General features: G+C 33.0%; 1 protein-coding gene across 1 annotated transcript; it reads right to left on the bottom strand.

Moving 5' to 3' along the window:
• Positions 1 to 1340: 1340 nt before the first annotated feature.
• LOC147297618 (uncharacterized) lies at positions 1341 to 2925 on the bottom strand. The gene is made up of 2 exons (XM_086229159.1): positions 2296 to 2925; positions 1341 to 1735 (listed from the first exon to the last, which is right to left on the bottom strand). The coding sequence occupies exons 1-2, from the start codon at positions 2839 to 2841 to the stop codon at positions 1655 to 1657; spliced, it is 627 nt and encodes a 208-aa protein (XP_086085285.1). The 5' UTR covers positions 2842 to 2925; the 3' UTR covers positions 1341 to 1654.
• Between the last annotated feature and the right edge of the window lie 11084 nt (positions 2926 to 14009).

Below are 14009 nucleotides of genomic sequence, written 5' to 3'. Positions count from 1 at the left end.
GACTAACCTTGACCCAAAGCTCATATACTCTTTTCTGGCCACGAAAACTCATATACTCTGACGACAAGTAGACTCGATCTACATTATATATTAAAGCCAAAGCTAGCCAAGCTAGGTAGCTTAATTCAAGGGCCCTAATTAATTAAATTTTAGTGATGGAGGAATTACACAAGAGCCACAAGGCTGCTTCAGCGCATACTACTAAAATGGGCCAGCTGACTTTCAGCAACTGGCAACCGAGTTCTTTGAATCCATGGACACAAATGATGACGGCCGAGTCAGCCGGACCGAGTTCGTGACATTTATTCAGCAAAGCGGGTACGACCAGATCAACCCCATCATGTTCAAGGATCTGGATCGCAACGGTGACGGTGGCCTGGACTTCATGGATGTTATGACATTTTACTACATCATCAAGACCAGGACCCTGCGGTGCCATGTTTGTATAGTGTGTCTCACGGGGCTGTAATTTTGGGTGTGTTGAGTGCTCAGAGAAATTAACTGATTTCCGGATTCAATAGAAGCGCAAAGAGGTGAGGTGAGGTGAATAAGGTCCATTCCAAATTAACCCATATCTATTTAAATACACTTGAATGTATTTATTTTCTTTAATATTGAGAAGGTCGCAATTTCAAATTCATCTTAAAATACAGTAAATTATTAATCAAATCCAAAAATATGTACCGACTACTGACCCACAAAAATTCAAAAACATGTACAAGCTATAAATAACACATGTTCATAAACCCTAGAGCATAAACACTTTATTTTGTTTTTTTTTTTGAAAAAGTCTACTATTTTGATACAATATATGACATTTCGATTTGTCTCATATTAATAAATGAAGAATATTGTTTTGTTAGGAACTTAGCTAGGACTGTTTACAAGTGATCATAATATCCTAAAAATTAAGAATTCCCACTAGGTTGGTCAAATAGGTTTCGAGCATTTTCATTGGATGGAGCCTGGAGGACTAAAAGCAAGTGAACTTTATTTTTTATTTTTTATTTATTACTGTAGGCAAGTGGACTCAATGGTCCATGGCATGTAGAAATTGTTTATATCTTAAAGTTGTCATCTGAACAAAAAAAATTAAAGGTACAAAATAAAATGTCCAATTGTCCATGCCATGTACATGCATAATCAATGAACGCCCTGGGCAATAATTGATAAGAAAAAAAAAAAATCCAACTTGACCAACTATTTGAAGATCGAGTTCTAAGATGCATCATGTGTAACAACTTGTACAATTTGAGATATATATATATATATATATACACACACTTTTGATGTGGAGAGGGGTTCCAACTTGATAAAATTTATATATTGAGACCTACCAATCAGAAAATGTATGTTTCTTGGTTTGGACCTTTTCTTTATTCATGAAAAATAAAGTAGAAATACAACATTAATCTTCAAATCAACGTTTTGCAAAAAAGAAAAAAAGAAAAAGAAAATAGAAAATGAACTTTTGTCGGATCACAAACTTAGTTGAGAGATGAAATTAAAGTACACAGTAGGTACACACGATAAATATTAAATATAATCCCAAAACAATCCGTCATCGCTGAAACACAACTTGAATATAATTGCATCGATCACTGGTTTGCGTGTAGGAGGCTTGTCCATTTATTAATTAATTTTGTGATCCCATTCACATAGTGGTACACGTACTTGCAACTGAACATGCTTGAATTGCAGCGTCGAATGCACGAAATGTTGTCTCCAATTTGGACTGCAAAACATAATCAAATTAATAACTTAAATACCACATGCCTTAGATCAGATCTAGCCAAACAAATATGCATGTGTATGTACTGTGTGAAAAATAAACTAGAGGAATGATATCCACATTTTTCAATTTATTTTCTCCACCGGCCCGACCTTCTTCTATATTATTTTTATTCCGTAATTTAAATTTATGATCAGAACCGTTCATTTTTTAGATTTTACTATGAAGATCATCTTTGCAAAAAATTAACCAAAACAAAAATCATTTGATTATGTAACTGTAATCAATTAAATAAACAAACGGTTTTGGCAACAATTTGATTCACTGTTTGTTTATTTGAATTATCAATTTTTTCTTATCAATTTCGAGGGAGAATGAGCCGAATTTAGGACCTTTTCTAACATTGAGAGGAGAAGTAGCATTAAATTATTGATGAGAATCATCCAATTTATTTATTCTCATTAAATTATTGAATCATCTATATGCATAAAAAAAGGCAATGAACATATGTGAAGAGCTAGTAAATTAATAAAAAAGAGATATTGGGCAGGAAACATATATACCGTTGCAGGTGTAGCAGCTAGAGGGGAATCAGGGGAATCAGGGGAATCGATAGTGTTTTCTCGTGCATTAGTAGTGGCTTGTTGAACAGGTGGTGGAGCAAGAGCTTCTGCCTTTAACATGAGCATCCTATAGTTGTCCACTAACTGGTGGTCGTCCTGACCGCACTCCTTGTTGGCAACGCAGTCGGTACACAAATTATAGGTGTTGGGGTATTTGTCGAAGCAATCAACACACGTAAAATATAGCCCCGTGATAAACATTCCACAAACATCGCACCGCAGGGTTCTGGTCTTGATGATGTAGTAAAGTGTCATGACTTCCATGAAGTCCAGGCCACGGTCACCGTTGCGATCCAGATCCTTGAACAAGTTGGAGTTCATCCAGTAGCTGTACTCGCTTTTCCGAATAAATTTCACGAACTCTGTCCGGCTGACTCGGCCGTCACCATTTGTGTCCATGGAATCGAAGAACTCTTTTGCTAGTCCCTGAATGTTACCTGGCGCCAGTTTGTAATATGCTGAAGCAGCCTTGTGTAATTCCTCCATTACTACAATTTAATTGGGGCCCTTCAACTATACCTAGGTACCTAGCTTGGTCTCTAGCTTGGCTTAATATGTGGCTTTTATAGAGTCTACTTAACTGTGTCACTGTGTACTTGTGTAGTTGTGTGCATGTGCATCCTCGGCTATTATATATATATTCATCTTAAAAAATTAACCCGGCTACCAATTCAATCACTATTTATATGCTTATTAAACGTTGAACACGATGATGACTAATGTAGGATTATTTAATGCTCAACACTCCACTACTTCACCCATTCACATAGACGAGTGACCCCTTCAACATATCTAGAAGATCGATGGACAAATGACCCCGGCCTTCGATCTAATAGCCCACAACTAGGATTATCTAGAGCACACTTGGCTCACAGTAAGCCTGTGCACAGAAAGCAGCCAATGGAGGCTTGATAAGAAAGCTGTAACCAGCTGCCATCTTGTGATTAGTGTAGTTAGTTAATAGTTTGTTAGTAGTCTGTTAGTTTGTTAGTAGTCTGTTAGTTTCTTCATCTACCCACCCTATGTTTTAGCTAAGGCAAAAAAATTTTCAGGTGATAAAGTGGGAATGAATTACAATTTTGGGTGATAAATCGATAATTAAGCCCAATTTATATAACAATAAATACACAACCACCACATAATATATATGATGAATATGATGAGAAAGCATCTATATATCTCTGCCGGCCACCCTGCTACCATTTATGCCATTTATTATATTCCTTTAGTTCTTGCCTACCCGCGCCACCCTTATGGATCTCTCTTTATGTGCATGTGCTTCACACATTGTCTCATTTCTGGTGAATAATTTCACACTTCCACAATTTTACTGTCAATTCAACATTGTCATGATATATATATATGCATAACAGCAGAAGTTGGCATGTGATTTATGTCCTAAGCTCCCGTTGATTACGCATGCATTGCAACATGGTTGGTTGGTTGCTTGCTCGAATGTTAGTTCTAATAAGAGTTAATTACACTTACATCCCCTGAGGTTTATTGTCTTTTCACATACACCCCCTGGGGTTTCAATAATTACACATACACCCCCTGAGGTTTCAAAACTATTGCATATAACCCCCTACAAGAGAAAAAAATAAATAAACAAAAAAGAAAATATTTGTATTGAGGTTGAACCTTACACCTTGAGTAATATTATTAGGTCATTTTATCCCTTAGTATGCCTTTTTGCATAATTTCTCATCATTTTTTGTCTCACTATAGGGGGTTATATGCAACAATTTTGAAACCTCAGGGGGTGTATGTGTAATTATTGAAACTCCAAGAGGTGTATGTGAAAAGACGATAAACCTCAGAAGATGTAAGTGTAATTAACTTACATAATTATAAACAAATAAAACTGCATGTGTATCTACAATCCACCCAAGAATAAAAGACAGCAATCAGGCAAGAGAGCATTCATATTTCTTGTCTTTAGTGGCAAGGGAGTGAACAGTACTGATTTAAAGCCGTGGGTCATAAGCTCATAATTTAGGGCACAGACATCGGTGGGGGTAGTTGGAGAGTCTTATTTGTGCAGCATATTAATTACCCCCTTAATTACAAGGTGATCGAGCTAGCTAGCTCAATTTGTACAATTTGTACAATTTGATGAGTGTTGGGGTCGACAACCTTTTGCGTACACATGTTCTGTAATTGATACATGTATATAAAAAAAACAACATAAAATATATTGACGTACTCTAGCAAATTAATGCCCAATTTGTTATAATAATTATGTGTCAAGAGCAAGGTATTAAATTTCGTTTTTTTAGGGTGTCGAAATTAAAACACATGTTTAATAATTTTTCGAGAAGATTTCGCAGAAATTTTTGAAATTTCAAAAATTTCGGCAAAATTTACCGAAATTTATCGAAATTTTCATATTTTCTATTTTCTCCAACTTCAGAAATTCACCAAAAATAACTCGAAACTCCAAATAATTCACCGAAAATTCTACGGACTCGTATTAATGAGTACTAATTTCCTATAACCTCAAAATAGTCATATTGCTTTCAAAAAAATTATGAAAAATTCTACTCTTATAATTTAATTCTAAAAAAAAATAATAATCGCCAAAATCTTGAATTTTCATTTTCTAAAATTCATTTCCACACAACTAAGCTCTAGAACCACAACCAAAGGTCTAATTTAGTTAAAATAAATTTAAAGAAATTTCTAATGCCTTTAAACAAATCTTAAAACAAATTTGAAAAATTTAAGTAACAAAATTACCATAAGCCAAAATTTGGGTTGTTACACTTAATGAAGACAAAGCTTGGCTAGGTGAGAGGCACAGGAAAAAAGGAAGGAAAGATAAAAAAAATAATTTAAAAAAAAAAATACTGAAGAGAGAGGCACGGGGAAAAAAAGTAAGGAAAGAAAAAAAAAAAAAAAGAGAAAAAAGGAGGGGGGTTTGGGGCCTTTGGGCAATTGGAAAGAAAAAAAAAAGTTTGAGATTTCGTTTAGTTATTTTAAACCTTAAACTTTAATACATTTCTATATAAAAAAATAATTAAAAGTATCATAAAAAGCTTAAAACCTAATATCCTAAAGAATATAGAGTATATAGGGTTTAATGTATAGATTATAGAGTATAAAGAGTATTAGGGTATATAAAATATATATAGTATTAGGGTTTAGATTTTAGTGTATAATTAAATTATACAGTATAAAAAATATACTAATTTTATTTAACTGTATTTGCTCCAGCGCACATTATATTCACCTTATATCATATGAAACCTACTATATAATTTGATTTCTTCAATGTTTTTAATCAATTTAGTAAATAATATGTTAATTAAATAAACATATGGTAAAGTTTCATTCAAAATTTCTGTATTTTGATAGCAATTTCCTGCACCTAGATAGGCTAGATATGATAGCTCTACCTCTATTTATTGTGTTCATTAGACTTTCTACAACTAGCATTAACTATGATTGTCTGTAAACTCCTTATATAAGGGATGGGTCTGTATGTTTGATTGTAAGTAGTTTTCATTCAATAATCGTAAGTAGTATGATTAATGTTGATTTGCAAAACGTTGATTTGAAGATTAATGTTGTATTTCTACTTTATTTGTCATGAATTAAGAAAAGGTCCAAACCAAGAAACATACATTTTCTGATTGGTAGGTCTCAATATATGAATTTTATCAAGTTGGAACCCCTCTCCACATCAAAAGTGTGTATATATATATATATATCTCAAATTGTACAAGTTGTTACACATGATGCATCTTAGAACTCTTCAAATAGTTGGTCAAGTTGGATTTTTTTTTTTCTTATCAATTATTGGCCAGGGCGTTCATTGATTATGCATGTACATGGACAATTGGACATTTAATTTTGTACCTTTAATTTTTTTTGTTCAGATGACAACTTTAAGATATAAACAATTTCTACATGCCATGGACCATTGAGTCCACTTGCTTACAGTAATAAATAAAAAATAAAAAATAAAGTTCACTTGCTTATAGTCCTCCAGGCTCCATCCAATGAAAATGCTCGAAACCTATTTGACCAACCTAGTGGGAATTCTTAATTTTTAGGATATTATGATCACTTGTAAACAGTCCTAGCTAAGTTCCTAACAAAACAATATTCTTCATGTATTAATATGAGACAAATCGAAATGTCATATATTGTATCAAAATAGTAGACTTTTTCAAAAAAAACAAAAACAAAATAAAGTGTTTAGGCTCTAGGGTTTATGAACATGTGTTATTTATAGCTTGTACATGTTTTTAGGTTTTTGTTGGTCAGTAGTCAGTACATATTTTTGAATTTGATTAATAATTTACTGTATTTTGAGATGCAATTTAAAATTGCGATCTTCTCAATATTAAAGAAAATAAATACATTCGAGTGTATCTAAATAGATATCGATTAATTTGGAATGGACCCTATTCACCTCACCCTTTGGGCTTCTATTGAATCCGAAAATCGGTTAATTTCCTCTGAGCACTCAACACACCCAAAATTACAGCCCCGTGACACACTTTACAAACGTGGCACCGCAGGGTCCTGGTCTTGATTATGTAGTAAAATGTCATAACATCCATGAAGTCCAGGCCACCGTCACCGTTGCGATCCAGATCCTTGAACATGATGGGGTTGATCTGGTCGTACCTGCTTTGCTGAATAAATGTCACGAACTCGGTCCTGCTGACTCGGCCGTCATCATTTGTGTCCATGGATTCAAAGAACTCGGTTGCCAGTTGCTGAAAGTCAGCTGGCCCATTTTAGTAGTATGCGCTGAAGCAGCCTTGTGGCTCTTGTGTAATTCCTCCATCACTAAAATTTAGTTAATTAGGGTCCTTGAATTAAGCTACCTAGCTTGGCTAGCTTTGGCTTTAATATATAATGTAGATCGAGTCTACTTGTCGTCAGAGTATATGAGTTTTCGTGGCCAGAAAAGAGTATATGAGCTTTGGGTCAAGGTTAGTCAACTCTGTTAGTCAACAATGAGCTTAGCTGGCAAGTAACGCCTGTTAGCTTGATTCGTTGTAACAGATGTGTCATTGTATACGTGATTGTGTGTACGTCATCGGCTCGATTGCTATTAAATATTCATCTTAAAAAAGTAACCCATATATTCAAGGGGTTTTTTTTTTGTAAGTCCATTTTTTAAAATATACTGTTCATCCGGTCATCCGCTGCAGTGATAATTGGCACACAATTTAAAAAAAAAAATCATAATTTAGGTATTTTTCATTCCATAAACATGTTAAATAATAACTAACATAAAACACAAAAATTCAAGTGAGTTGACAGTCTTGTTGTCGCCGGAAAGCCACTGGTTTCTCGGCTCAGTTTGCCATTGTGGCTGGGTGGATGGGCGATTGGAGGGTACCTTCGTGCTTAGAACGACGAGAGGAACAAAACCCAATAGATCCGGTGCCTCGTCGTGGCCGTAAGAAGTAGATTGCCGTCGGAGTTGACTCTCGATTTTTGCATAGTTCTATTGTCGTCGGTGACTGAATGGACGATCGAAGATCATGGGAATGAAGATGAGAAAAAGGCGAGCACGGAGAGGTGAGTCTCGCCGCCATCCATGGCAGGACGACGATGCATCAAGGAGAGAGAAAGAGTAACAAACGATTTTGATAACAATTTGATTCACCATTTGTTTATTTGAATTATCAATTTTTTCTTATTGATTTTGAGGGAGAACGAGTTGAATTTAGTACCTCTTCCAACATTAAGAGGAGAAGTAGCATTAAATTATTGATGAGAATCATCCAATTTATTTATTCTCATTAAATTATTGAATCATCTATATGCATAAAAAAAGGCAATGAACATATGCGAAGAGCTAGTAAATTAGTAAAAATGAGATGTTGGGCAGGAAACATATATACCCTTGCAGGTGTAGCAGCTGGAGGGGAATAAATAGTGATTTCTGGTGCATTATTAGTGGCTTGTTGAACAGGTGGTGGAGCAAGAGCTTCTGCCTTTAACATGAGCATCGTATAGTTGTCCACTAACTGGTGGTCGTCCTGACCGCACTCCCTATCGGCAAAGCAGTCGGTACACAAATCATAGCTGTTGGGATATTTATAAACATGACACATATTTTGATGGTTGTTTCATTTTAAGTCATTAATTTTAATTCATGTTAATGATGGATATATACTTTTATTTTGTGTTAATTAAGGATCATATTTTTTTTCAGTTTTTATCTCAAATTTGGCCCGACGTTGGATCCATCAAAACTCTACCAAATTAAGCAAACTTATACTTGGTTTAAAGTTATGCATCTTCTCTTTACAATCATATAAAGATCACTTAAATTGGACATCTACAACTCCAAATAATTGGCCCAAAAATAGAATACCTGAAATTGTCTAATTGAACCTTTGAGAAAAAATTTGAAAAATCGGACATAATTATGCATGCCTGTGAGTATGTGACCTGAGAGTGGCGTGTGATCGACCTTGTCTTTTTTTTGTCAGAAGGTGTGACCTTCATTGGTAGGCCTCACATATTTCTCTCAATTATGATGCTTTAATTTGTCATTTCAGAAAACTAGCTTGAATATCATAACTTCGTGATGCCTTAAATATATTATCACAATTTTTGGATTTTTAATACACGTCTTAGATTATATAACTTAAAAATTGTCAAAATAGGAAGTGGATCGATCTCTTAATCGAATACATGAATTGTATAATTAATCTCTGTTTAATCAATCATGGGTTGAACTTTATGGTTTAAGAATGTTTTGACCAATATTGTTGTTGGGATTGTTTGCAAATTGCAAGTGGCAATAATTAATTAAGACTTCCCACTAGGCTTTTTTTGTTTTGTTTTTTTGATGAAGAGAATCCCCATAAGGTTAGTCAGGTTTCGATTCATTGGACCATGTCGGGTTGCCTGGAGAAGTGGAGAAGTGGACTTTTTTTTTTTTTTTTTTTTCGTTTTTATTACTGTAAGCAAGTGGACTTAATTAATGTTCCATGGCATATATGTAAAAAATATTTAACGTTAAAGTTGACAAGTGAAAAAAATATAAAAATTAAAATTAAAGATACAAATTATACAATGTCCAATTGTGAATTGTCCATGGACATCTATAAATTATATAATCAACCAACGCGGCAGCACTAACCAATAATTAATAAGAAAAAATAAAATCCAACAATGACCAACTATGCTTGAAGAGTTCTATGATGCATGTAGCTAATTAATTTCCATGGGTAAGATTTGGAGAATGTATATGTCATCTACAGTGGCGTAGCTAGAAATTAATTATAATGGGGGCATAATAAAAATAAAAAATGTTCTCTTTCTCATTATAATCCAATAGAAAAATTTTCAACTATTATATCTATTTATCTTAGCTTCTTGAGAAAAAGATATTTGCAATTAATTTTGTGTCATCTTCATTTATTTAGCAGACATAAAATAAGTATTTAAATAAGAAACCAATTAAACTAATCCAAAGAAATAAAGGTCCATTGACTTTAGGTACCAAATTATAATATTTTTTCATTTCAACTACTAAAACATTTATGTCATTTCACTTTAGGTACTAAATTTCAGTTTAGGTACCAACTTTAAAAAACATGGTTATATCGAACTGTGACTGTCTAACTGTCATAACTTTTTTATTGATTTGTTGTTTTTTCAATATTTGCAAGGCTTAAACTTTAATATTTAATCTTTGGGTTATAGGATTTCATCCCCCAAACCTAAATCAAAAGTATGAATCCCTTAAAAATTTAGATTTTTTATAAATTTTAAATAGTCACAACTGTGACTATTCGACAATTACAACTGTAACTGTTCAACAGTCACAACTGTATAACAAACTGATTTGTGACCTAATCCAAAATGTTTTACTCTAGGTTAGTACCTAAACTAAAAAAAATTAGCGTCTTACTGCTTTATTAAAAAATTATTGACATTTGGTATTTAATCTTAATTTTCTAAAGAAATAAACATAACAAGCCAATAGTCAAAAGCACACACAAAAACTAAAGTAACACATTGTTTATATTCAAATAAGAAACTCATCTTCTAATGTTCATAAAAAAATAGGGTCTAATTTTTTTTGTCTAAAAGAATAATGGGGTCAAACGCAAAATTGTAAGAGTGAAACAACCTGACTATTGGGGTCACATGCGTGACCCCAATGGCCCCATTGTGGCTCCGCCACTGACTATCTATTATTAATACCTTTTACTTTTTATTTTGTTTGACTTTTCAACTAGTACTTAATCTAAAATATTATTTAATTTTGATACCTAAACTAAAAAGTTATTGAAATTTAGTAGTTAAAATCAATGGACCTTTGATTAATTCTCAGAGGTGATTTACTTCACACGCAACAACATCATGAAATATAGGAAAGGCTTAAATCGGCACTCTACATATTAAATACTTCTCTCAAGTTGGGGAGCTTTTAACTTAATTAAAAGACTTGGACTTCCCTCATTGGGTTCATAGACCCATGATCCATCCTCCCCCTGCTTGTGTACTTGTGTTGATCGAGAAAGAAACTATCACTTTTGAAAAAGAGAAAAATTTATAAACATGACACATACTTTGATAGTTGTTTTATTTCAGGACATTAATTTTGATTCATGTTAATGAATGATACAAACTTTTATTTTGTGTCAATTAAGACCATATTTTTTTTTAGTTTTTATTTTAACTTTGGCCCGACGTTGAACCCATCAAAACTCCACAAAACTTAGCAAACTTATACTTGGTTTAAAGCTATGCATCTTCTCTTTACAATCATATAAAGATCACTCAAATTAGACATCTACAACTCAAGATAATTGGCCCAAAAGTAGAGTACCCGAAACTGTCCAATCGGACCTCTAAGAAAAAATTTGGAAAATCCGATAGTTTCTGGTACCCTACTTTTGGGCCAATTATCTGGAATTGTAGATGTCTGATTTGAGTGATCTTTATATGATTGTAAAGATGAGATGCATAGCTTTAAACAAAGTATAAGTTTGCTAAATTTTGTGGAGTTTTGATGGGTCCAACGTCGGGCCAAAGTTAAGATAAAAACTGAAAAAAATATGGTCCTTAATTGACACAAAATAAAAGTATGTGTCCTTAATTAACACGAATCAAAATTAATATCCTGAAATGAAACAACCATCAAAGTATGTATATCCTGTTTGTAAATTTTTTCCTTTGAGAAATTACGGTCTTGTTTAACAATATATAAGATCAAACTTGGACCGGATGTCTAAATTTCTTCTTGTTCATATTATTTCCCAAGATGGGTAGTCTTCCCAGCATGCCCTCTTCTTGCTGCTCCACTGGTTTTTTTTTTTATCCTTCTCCCTATTAGATGTTGTTTGGTTGTTTGGGTGTTTGGTTGTTTGGGTGTTTGGGTGTTTATGTTAGCTTGCTTTATCTTTTGCAACTTTGTTTGGGTGTTTATGTTAGCTTGATTAATTTCATCCAAATTTTTGTTAAAAAAATGTCATGTGTCCTTCGAATGAGAGTAAAATGGATAATCCACGCTCAAATTCTTACATAAGTTTTGTGGATTTGTCCTAATTCATTTCCATTTTGATCAATACAATTTGTTCCTTTTCGTGCCCAAGATTTCAAAAAAAACGGGGACAATATAAGGCGTCTGACTCAGGTAAAGCGTTGGACATGAATTGTCCGTTTTGTCCTAATTCACTTAGCTGTCGAAGTTTTCTGCCATATATAATAATTAATTCCTCCATCAATAAATTAATTTTAAGGGCCCTTCAAGCTTGTTAGCTTTTGGATATATATATAGGGAAGGGATTATGGGACAACTAGTTTGACAAAAATTTTAACAATGTTTTTTTAATATACATATATATTCTCAATTATGATCGGTGCCTTAATTAGTTTGTTATTTCAGACAACTCGAACATAATTGTGCATGCATGTGAGTGTGTGATCTGAGAGTGGTGTGCGATCGACCTTGTCTTTTTTTTGTCAGAAGGTGTGACCTTCATTGGTAGGCCTCACATATTTCTCTCAATTATGATGCTTTAATTTGTCATTTCAGAAAACTAGCTTGAATATCATAACTTCGTGATGCCTTAAATATATTATCACAATTTTTAGATTATATAACTTAGAAATTGTCAAAATAGGAAGTGGATCGATCTCTTAATCGAATACATGAATTGTATAATTAATCTCTGTTTAATCAATCATGGGTTGAACTTTATGGTTTAAGAATGTTTTGACCAATATTGTTGTTGGGATTGTTTGCAAATTGCAAGTGGTAATAATTAATTAAGACTTCCCACTAGGCTTTTTTTGTTTTGCTTTTTTTGATGAAGAGAATCCCCATAAGGTTGGTCAGGTTTCGATTCATTGGACCATGTCAGGTTGCCTGGAGAAGTGGAGAAGTTGACTTTTTTTTTTTTTCGTTTTTATTACTGTAAGCAAGTGGACTTAATTAATGTTCCATATATGGCATATATGTAAAAAATATTTAACGTTAAAGTTGACAAGTGAAAAAAGTATAAAAATTAAAATTAAAGATACAAATTATACAATGTCCAATTGTGAATTGTCCATGGACATCTATAAATTATATAATCAACCAACGCGGCAGCACTAACCAATAATTAATAAGAAAAAATAAAATCCAACAATGACCAACTATGTTTGAAGAGTTCTATGATGCATGTAGCTAATTAATTTCCATGGGTAAGATTTGGAGAATATATATGTCACGTACAGTGGCGTAACTAGAAATTAATTATAACGGGGGCATAATAAAAATAGAAAATTTTCTCTTTCTCACTATAATTCAATAGAAAGTTTTTCAACTATTGTATCTATTTATCTTAGCTTCTTGAGAAAGAGATATTTGCAATTAATTTTGTGTCATCTTCATTTATTTACATAAAATAAGTATTTAAATAAGAAACCAATTAAACTAATTCAAAGAAATAAACACAACAAGCCAATAACCAAAAGCACACACAAAAACTAAAGTAACACACTATTTATATTCAAATAAGAAACTTATCTTCTAATGTTCATAAAAAATAGGGTCTAATTTTTTTTGTCTAAAAGAATAATAAGGTCAGACGCAAAATTGTAAGAGTGAAATAACCTGCCTATTGGGGTCATGCATGTGACGCCAATGGCCCCACTGTGGCTCCGCCACTGACCATCCTTTATCAATTAGTTTTAGGTTAAATATTTCAATATATCGTATTGGAGTGAGTAATAAATGTGTCAAACTTAAAGGCCACCTATTTGTACTCTCACTTCTTCCAAAATTATCTACATGTTTGAATTAAGTGAGGCAACATGCTAAGGTGCATAAGGCGTTATAGAAAAGAATTATAAACCTTGTATCACTTAACATAAGATTTTCCAACCAAATACTTAATATAAGATCTAGAGCCTATTCACTCATTATCAATTATTTTTTGATTAAATATTTCAATTTCTACACAAGAAATACTAAAATGACTAAGATTTTGAAATGTAGGATTAAATGTTTTTGGTTCAGAATCTTCAGATATAATATTTAAGATTTAAATAACAAATTGAAAGTCTAAAACAAGTATATAGACATAAGCAGAGAAATTAGATCGAGAGACAGAGAGAGGCCAACACACACTATAAAAAGGCAAAAAGCAAGCCAAAAGTAGGCTTGAAATTTATTG

Source organism: Dryas octopetala, chromosome 1 (genome assembly GCF_963921425.1).
Source record: "Dryas octopetala chromosome 1, drDryOcto1.1, whole genome shotgun sequence".
Taxonomy (NCBI): Eukaryota; Viridiplantae; Streptophyta; class Magnoliopsida; order Rosales; family Rosaceae; genus Dryas; species Dryas octopetala.
This window is presented reverse-complemented; position numbering and strand designations above follow the sequence as displayed.